The 9,504-nt window shown below is 37.4% G+C and overlaps 2 protein-coding genes across 2 annotated transcripts; both read right to left on the bottom strand.

Annotated features, from left to right (window-relative positions):
* Positions 1 to 414: 414 nt before the first annotated feature.
* LOC121439117 (olfactory receptor 1002) lies at positions 415 to 1,365 on the bottom strand (the record flags this gene model as incomplete). The annotated part of the gene is made up of 1 exon (XM_041639620.1): positions 415 to 1,365. A coding segment is annotated over exon 1 (951 nt), but the record flags the coding sequence as incomplete, so codon positions are not given.
* Positions 1,366 to 8,306: 6,941 nt separating this feature from the next.
* LOC121439139 (olfactory receptor 9G4) lies at positions 8,307 to 9,245 on the bottom strand. Its single transcript, XM_041639644.1, has one exon. It carries the CDS (start codon positions 9,243 to 9,245, stop codon positions 8,307 to 8,309), a length of 939 nt encoding a protein of 312 aa, XP_041495578.1.
* Positions 9,246 to 9,504: the final 259 nt, after the last annotated feature.

Raw genomic sequence — 9,504 nt, 5'->3', positions numbered from 1 at the left:
ACAAAGCCTCATAGTTTTGCAAAAGTTGAAGATTCTATAATCCATACACCTCAGTGTAAAGATTTGAGCTTCTTGTGATTGAAAGGAAAATCTGAAATAGGATAACTGTTATCTAATAATGTTTATGTCTATAACATTTTATCTTTTTTTATTTATTAAATATCACATTCTATATACCTCCTTGATCTGGGAAATCTTATTGACATATTTTTATTAATTTTTTCAGATGTTATATCTTTACATCTTTTCTCAAAATCTTTTTTTTTAGAATTTTTTTTATTCTTTAGAAAAGGAGAAAAAAAAACAAGTTTCCACCTCCTCCCAGCCTCCCATTTCCCTCCCCCTCCTCCCACCCTACGTCCCCTCCTCCCACCCTTTTCCCCCTCCCCCCACTCCTTTCCCCCTCCCTCTCCAGTCCATTTTATCTTGCAAGTTGTAGCAAAATTTCTTTTCGAATGTCCTGATGAATGCTTCTTTGACTTCCTTATTTCTCAGGCTATAGATGAACGGGTTTAACATAGGGATAACCGTGGTGTAAAATAATGACACAACCTTATTGATACCCTGAGAAGAGCTGGTGCTCGGACACACATAGATAAAGAAGAGAGTCCCATAAAGGATAGAGACAGCTGTCAGGTGTGACGAGCAGGTGGAGAAGGCTTTGCGCCTCCCATCAGCAGAGTGGATTTTCAGGATAGTCATGACAATGTACATGTAGGACACCAAGATGATGATACCACTGAATACACCCAGGATCCCAGCCAAGGCAAAAAGCAAAAGTTTATTCACATGAGTATCTGCACATGCCAGTGATAAAACAGGGAGAAGGTCACAGAAAAAGTGATTGATGAGATTTGGACCACAATAGGGCAGGAGAAAGGCAAAAGTTATATGTACCGTGGTGCTTATAAGGGCTACGCCATAAGGCCCTATTACTAGTCGCACACAAACCCTCTGGGACATAATGAGTGTATACAGCAAAGGCTTACAGATGGCAACATACCTATCGTATGCCATGGAGGCCAGGAGGAAACATTCCGTCACTACGAACTGGCTGAATAGGCAAAGCTGGACAGCACAACCTAGGAAGGAGATCACTTTTCTCTCCACAAAGATGTCGGACAACATCTTAGGACTGATGACCGAAGAGGAGCAGGCATCCACAAAAGACAAGTGGCTTAGCAAAAAGTACATGGGGATGTGGAGTCGAGTGTCCAGGCGAATGAGAATGACCAGTCCCAGGTTCCCCAGAAGCGTGACAAGATAAACACAGAGAAATAGCAGGAAGAGGAGAATTTGGAACTGGAAGGAGGTGGTCAATCCCATGAGGAAGAACTCTGTCACTGCAGTTTGATTTCTGTGCATTCTTCTAGATAAATCTATTATGACAAAGACAGAATTTTGCTTTTGTCTGTGGTAAATTCACAATTAAAGTTTAATTTTTCTTAACTTGAATTTTACCCTTTGTCTTCCTTCTAGTTATTAGGGCTGTCTTCTCCAGAGCTTGGGCACCTCTGAGCCAGTAAAAAAACCTCACTGGGGTCTTTGATTTCCTCATTTTTTCTTTAAAGAATGAAAATTTTAGACCTACAATGTGAACTTTGGAGATTATACCACAATGTCTCCTAACTAACTTCACAAGGATATTTTTAAAACATCACATGAGAAAAAGTAATTGGATGAATCACTGAATTTAGATTATTTTAACCAACTTAAGGTCAGGCTAGTGTTATGTGTATAATGTCCATTCCAACACACATATCCTATAGAACTAAATTCCCATGCTTTCTAAGACATAATTTATAATGTCTAAGCTATAGAATTTTATATTAAGAAAAGAATACAAACCTTTTGAATAGGAGTCACATAACTACATGGTGTACTCTCTGTCACACATTTTCCATCTAAATTATTCATATCACAGCCTTAACTCCTCATATATTCTGTGGCCCCCAAAGAAGGGTTTAATCTTAAATACTGATTGTTGACAGAATCTTTGGCGAGAGAAGTGAATGATTTAAGAATAAAAACAGACATTTCATCTTCATCCCTGAAAAATAATTTATATCCACATAGTAAACCAAACATAATTGTTCCTAGAAGCCTCATCTACAGTAGCCAAGAATCTGAAACAGACAAAATTCTCCTAAATTAGTAAAATATTCAAGTACAATACAGGCAACAACATGAGTGGATATTTAAAGCATTTCACTGATCTGAAAGAAGTCAGGTTTGATAAAATTAGGGAAAGCTTCCCAAGGACATAACTACATCCCCTTTGCTTTCTAAGCACCTGTGTGTTTTTCTAACTTAAGCACTTATTTAGCAAGAATGACATCACTTGGAGAAGCAGAAAATAGAACAGCGCAGAAAAACTAGGAAAGAGGGGCATGCAGTTGAAACGATCATAGCTATTACAAAAATTGTACAAAAACCGCCTCAGGATGGGCTACGACCGCAGTGTGTGCTGTCTGAAGGTCTGGCAGGAAAAGTGGGATGTACTGAAAGCTGTGAATGAGACAACCCTTAATACTTTCCAGTTTCAAAGGCAATGGGAGATGAGAAAACACCGGGATGAGTTTGTCTAAGGTTGGTCAGAAAAACCGTTAGAATTAAAAATTCTTCAACGTTTTTATACTTTCTAGGTGTAGAAACTCACTTATGGTTACTTATATCTTACATTATTAAATCAAGAGGTCAGCAATAAAGGATTTTAAAGGATTTTGTGCGCCACTGTTAAAGTTACAGGAAAAGACTGAGGCAAATGAGAACACACAGAACTGTGTATCAGATAATTGCCCATGTTAAACAAAGATGTTAAAATGCATACAATTTTATATGATAATTATTATACTTTAAACTTTGTGTTCAACTTGAAATGCTGTGTGAAATGATATTCTGGTTGTATAAAAGTTTATTAGACTTTTTGCTTTCCAGGCTCACCTGAGCTACTTGAGAATTTAAATAAGCTGATCCAGATGTGTGTTTTATAATTATAATTAAAGGAACATCAAGTGGGTGAATAAATTAGATCCCAGTGAAAACAAGATTTCTCAGCTCTAACATTCGATTAGCCAATAAACCTTTCTTCATATTGTGCTATCCCTATGATAACTCCCATACCCCTACCTCGACAGAAATTACATTATCATGTACATTCAAGCTACGCCATTTGAAGCAAAAGACATACATGGGATAACAAACCAATGCCTAGTTTTATTTTTCATGGTGTGGTGGTATTTTCTTTCTGCTGTAACAAATAACGCTTGTGTGAAGATCAGAGAAGTAGAGCAGTTAGTCACTAGTTCTTACCTCAGGTCAAAGGGGCGATCCTATCCCTACAAATCCTCAGACTGAAAACTGAGTTTCTGTCTCATCCTCTCCACCCAGCTCTCTCATCCCTGTCTTCCTCTCCCTCATGTTGGGATTAAAGACGTGTGATCCCAAGTGCTGGGATCAAAGGTATGAAATCTGTTTCTCTTTTAGACTGATTCAATCTCATGTAGCCCAGGGTGCCCTTGAACTCACAGAGAAACATCTACTTCCAGAGTGCTGGTATTAAAGGTCTGTGCCACCACCACCTGGTCTCTATGGCTAACTGTGTCTAACTCCACACTCTGATCTTCAGGCAAGCTTTATTTGTTAGATCACAAACGAAATATCACCACACACGGTTAGCTTACAAATGATATTTTCCCAGGTCTCTGACTTCATTTTAGTTACCTGGCCCCTGAAGGTGTTTATGTATCATTAATTCACATTTCAGAAGAAATTTGCCACATAACCATCTGCTAATGTAGTAGTGAAGTATGGGATTTATAGTTGTTTATATGAGATCAACTTACCTTGGAAATTACACCTGTTGTCTTTCCTGGTTATCCAGAAGTATAAATTCTATATCATAGCCTCCTGAAGCTGAACTTCAATAAGATGTTCGCTGATTTAATTTTGTACAGGATGTAAAAAAGTGTTTTCTAAAGACTGGAAATAATTGGTGTCAACTCCCTCAAGGAATCGGAATCCCAGGAGATAAGGTCTATGAGGGAGATGTTAACAAATTTTTGTTACTAGATTTATTAGACTCTAGATCATAAATAAAAGTTGCATAGATGGAGATTGGGATAGCTCATCATCAGAACACATGTGCAGTCCAGAGTCATTCTCCAGCATGCTCACACAAAAGTCTACATACAATAGGATATTTTGGCATAAGTGTAAATTATGTAAGAAAATGTAAAAATGTAAGAAAATGTTCCATTAATCTAATTAACATATTTGTCCTTTGTGATGACAACACATGAGACCTATGCTCTTAGACAATTTCTTGTATATAAAATATTATTAACTAGAGTCACCTTGATTTACAAAATATCTACAGAATGTAGCAGAATTACTGGTTTTGGAAAATAATATTGAAGATTGAGTCAAATAGAAGTGTCTAAAATAAAACCTTTACTTCTGTTGCTAGAAGTATTCTCCATCCCACTGGTCCCCCAGACTGGCTTTTCTCCACCTGCTTGTTCCTGAAGCTGTTTATGAATAGTCATTCTGAGGCTTACTATTACTTACATACTCTTTGGCCTAGTAGCTCAGGCTTATTATTAACTAATTCTTACATCTTAAGTTAACCCATTTCCATTATTTTATATTTTACCATGAGACTCATGGTTTGTTACCACACATCTTGCTTCCTTGGTGGTTGCTGACATCTGCCTGACTCTGCCTTCTTTCTCCCTGCATTCAGTTTAGTTTTTCTGCCTGACTATATTCTGCCCTGCCATAGGTTAAAGTAGCTTCTTTATTAGCCAATGGTAATAAAACATATTCATACTATACAGAGGGGAATCCCACATCATACCTCCAACATGTAATATATGCACTTTCTAAAGACAGAATTTTAAAATAAAGACAATATTTTTTAAAGCGTGATTTAAATGTGCAGCAGCAATTGCTAGAGACTTGGAGGGCTGGAAAAATTGTCAGATGTTGGAGGATGGATATTAAGACACAGATAGATAGAAAATAATATGTTTCAATATTCTTTAGCTTTGTAATATCTTACCCATCAATGTATTTAAGGTGTGTATCATTTTCTGTCATTTATCAATGTGCAAAGGGTTAATTTTACTGAGAGAAACTAAGCTTCAGAAAACAAGTGCAATAGAATATGTTAGAATCACTAATGCATCTGAATGTGGGAAATCAATTGAGAGACTCTGGAAAGAGCAATGAGGATGATATTTTGTATGTGATTACCATACAAGAAGGAGGAACAGTTTTATGTTTGGAGAGTGAGAACACTTTTGACCTCTTTGCAATTTGAGAGAGAGGAACCATCACCTCTTCATTTAGATATTGTTGCCACCTTGTTTTGGTTCTGACATGTACTTCCCTCAAGATCTCCAAAGTGATTTTACATCCTAAATCAGATCATAAATGTTCTTACTCAAAATTCCTGGATCTTATGATCAGAATCAAATTTGAACCTATTTAGTCTTGGAAGCTCTGGAAACTCCAGGCTACATTTATCCTCCAGAATTCTAAGGCTGAATCCAAGTCACACATGCTGTGCCCAGCCCAGTGTTGTAAGTCTCTTGGATCTTATTCTTCCATAATGCAAAGATCCCGGTGACCTGCATCTCTGAAGGCATAAACAATTCCTTTGCTCGGTGTTTGTCTCAGTTCTTCTCTTCCAGACTGGCTACAGTGAGTACTACCTTCTAGGTGACATAGTTTATGATCTCTGTAACCACATACAGGCACCTGCCCGATGCACAGGTCTTGTCAAGGAGGTTGTTCATCTGTCTTTTTGTGCACTCCTATACCTGAGGACTTACCAATGAAGAACAATTAACCAACAACACATTACATTGGGTTGTTTTGGAGACAGCGTCATTGATGACTTTTTCTGTGATGTCTCAATTCTGGTGAAGATGGGGTGTGATGTCAGGGAGAGTTACCCACCTATGATGTGCTTCTGCGGACTCCAATGCCATTACTCCCAACCTGCTCAACATGGCCTTCCGTCTCTCCATTATTGTTGCCATTCTGAGGATCCACTTCAGTCAGGCCCACATCAAGGCTTTCTCCACATACTTCTAGTGCCTCATCTCTGTGAACTTGTACTATGGCTCCATTCTCCACATCTACTCTTGCCCAAGTTCTAGATACCCCCTGGAGAGGAACACAATGGTGTCTACCTTTTCTACTGTTTTATTCCCAAGGTTGTACTCCATGATCTACATACAGTCTGAAGAATAAAGATGTGAAAAAAGCTCTGGAAAAACTCTTCACTTAGCTCCTTCTGAAGTCTAGGTTGACACACTCTTTGCAAGCCAGGACTACATGATAATAAACTACATGGGGGCATGGTTAAGGAACTTTGAATCTGAAGATAAAGTTTCCATTGTTTGAAACTCAACAGAAAATGTCTCATTAGTGTACATTACTTTAGTAGTGTAACAGTTTTGTATTTTAATATAACTTTGTGGATTTTATGGTCATGTCTTCATTTATGTACATAATTGTACACAATGTACTTTTCTCTCATTTGATGTGTATTAGTTGCTGAGTAATTCAACTTCAGTCTGCTACTGGCTATCAATTATCAATGCAGTTTTAAAACACAAAATTTTGTAATTGGAAGTGAACTAGGAAAATTTATAGTACTTTATCATTGGATTGGTGCTTATTTATTGTCTCTCCTAGTACTGATCCAGTTCTTGTCCTTGCACAATAGGTATTGTAGCTATATTAAGGAAACACCTTATGAATTATTAGTATGTGTACAGCAATCTGTAATTTCTCATAGATACTAGATACTGGTAGGGATTCCTTACTGAACAAAAAATGTGTAATGTCAAAACTGGTTTTCGGGAAGGAGGATGACAATTATGTATGAAAGAATAATTACAGATAAAAGGAAAGATGTGAAACTTGGAGCTAGTTCATCTGATGGAATGAACTGTTTTTTATTAGCTGTTTTTAAATTTTACTAAATATATAAATGTGCTCATTTTGTCAATTTTAAAAATAAAATTTAATCTCTGATAGAGAAACCCCCTTTTTAATTTCTGATCTTGAAACATAATAACTAAACCTGCTAAGCACTAAATTGTAAGTATAGTATTTTAAATGTTGTGTCTAGCGCATTGTTTCATTTATCTGAAAATAAGTAGAACCAGCCTGAAAAGGCAGCAGAGGATTTGCTTTAAGATATTGACCCACACTATCCTAAAATACCATCTGGTGGAATTCTAAAATAATAAATCACTATATAACATGCTGATTGATCTACTGCATTTATTGATGGAACTTAGATATGAATGCGATTATAGTAGGTCCTTAAAGACGCTTAGGCAAAAATTTATACCCTATGGTATCCATTTACTAGGGGGTTAAGGCATTGAATTCATGTGAAGGTGCTGGCTCAGAGCCAGGGGTATCAACTACTTGATCCTCCAGGGTTTCCCATGGCAATATAAGCATCTTTGTTAGGGCTGGAAATGCTCTGATAATTCCCCTGCTTGTCCCTAAGAAACAACCAGGCAGCTACTGGATCTGGACAGATACATGTTAATGACATTTTATTTCCTTTTATCTTAAAGTTGTCCCCCCTTTGCCTATTGAGCCATTTCTATATGTGACCTGAGAAGGGATTCTGTCAAATACCTACTCTACCTAGGAGACTACACACTAGCAAGGGTGATATACACCTAGAAGGACTCATATTTTTTCGTACATTTAATGCTACTTTTCGCTGCACCTCATAATCTAGACAACTCTTAATGTCTTTATCTAATACTACATTGATATAAAAGATATATGGTTTATGAAGTGTACTTCTACACACTCCATTTATACTTTATTACAGTATTTATTGGAGAAGGCACCATATTAAAGTAAAATCCTACAGTTATGCCAACACACCCAAGAATCTTAGCAGTTTGAATCTTCTTCTCAGGGAGCAGCAACAACGTCTTGACAAACTTAAAATTAAACTATATCCTTTTTGAAACTGTAATTACTTTTCTCTTAAGTATTTCAGAATTAATGAACAAGAAAAATTAGGAGACAAAATATACTATTGAAGAACATTAAATAATCAAGTACTTTAAACTATAAATATTGAAATAAATTATGTCACACACAGTATAAAATAATAAGTAAAAATCATTTGCTCAACCTTTCATTGTTTAGCGGATCACTTGTAGAATTTAATTGAAAGGTCCAAATGTGTGAGCACATGCAAAACTGAATTACTGGGACAATAAATTAACACAGCACTTAGCAAAGGAGGATAAGCTTCATGTGTGTGGTCGTATTGTCTGTGTTGCTTTCTTGAAGGCCTCTTTGACATCTTTGTTTCTCAGGCTATAGATGAGAGGGTTGAGCAACGGATTAACCACAGTGTAGAAAAGGGCAGCCACTTTGTCCTTTTCTAGAGAGTAGGTTGAACTAGGCCTCGAATACATAAAAAGCAAGGAGCCATAGAATAGCATGACAGAGACCAGGTGAGAGGCACAGGTGGAGAATGCCTTGCGTCTTCCTGAGGCTGAGCGGATCCTCAAGATAGCCAGGAGGATGTTGAAATAGGAAATGAGGATTGCAAGAATGCTGGAGAGCACAGTGAAGCCCACCACACCCAGGAGGATCTTTTCATAGACACGGGTGTCTGTACAGGACATTTTTACCAATGGTGGTGCATCACAAAAGAAGTGATCAATAATATTTTTACCACAGAAAGTTAGCCGGAAGGTGTTAGCAGTATGGGCTATGGCATTCAAAAATCCTCCTATGTAACAGCCAGCCACCAGCCCAGTACAGAGAGAAGTAGACATGATGCTTGAATAGAGCAATGGGCTACAAATTGCTGCATGGCGGTCATAGGCCATGGCTGCCAGCAGGTAGCACTCAGTGTAGGCTACAACACAGGAGAAGAATAGCTGAGCCCCACATCCAGCCAAGGAGATGCGTTTGTCTTCTGAGATACAAGTGGCCAATATCTTTGGTGTATATACAGAAGTATACCAGAAATCCAAAAATGATAGATTGCTGATGAAAAAGTACATAGGTGTATGTAGTCTAGAATCAATACGAATTAAGACTACCAATGTCATGTTCCCTGATAGTGTCAACAAGTAGATGGTTAGAAATATTCCAAATAGAATCAGCTGCCAGCGGGGGTTTGCTGAGAAGCCCACCAGGATGAATTCAGTAAGGACGGTTCTATTGTCCACCTCCATGTCCCCAGAGGAGAGCCTGGTCATCAATAAACATTGAATTATGATAACAAACATACCAGGTAGTTCAGAAATTACTAGAAAGCCTAACAGATTTTAGTTACTATATTTAATTACAGAACTTTAGTCTGTCACTTTGAAAGATCCTTGCAACTGTGGTATGAATGACTTTAAAATTAGGGATTTTATATAGTAGCTTTAATACAGGGCCTGAAATAGATAAGAGAAATAACTTATAGAATTGTTCAATAAACAACTGGCC

Source organism: Microtus oregoni, unplaced genomic scaffold, assembly GCF_018167655.1.
Source record: "Microtus oregoni isolate MIOR12 unplaced genomic scaffold, Mior012 000060F_004, whole genome shotgun sequence".
Taxonomy (NCBI): Eukaryota; Metazoa; Chordata; class Mammalia; order Rodentia; family Cricetidae; genus Microtus; species Microtus oregoni.
The sequence above is the reverse complement of the archived record's forward strand: the minus strand, read 5'-3'. Positions and strand labels throughout refer to the sequence as shown.

Coding starts and splice junctions, on each gene's coding strand:
- LOC121439139 (XM_041639644.1), bottom strand. CDS start 9,245: ATGGAGGTGGACAATAGAACCGTCCTTACTGAATTCATCCTGGTGGGC.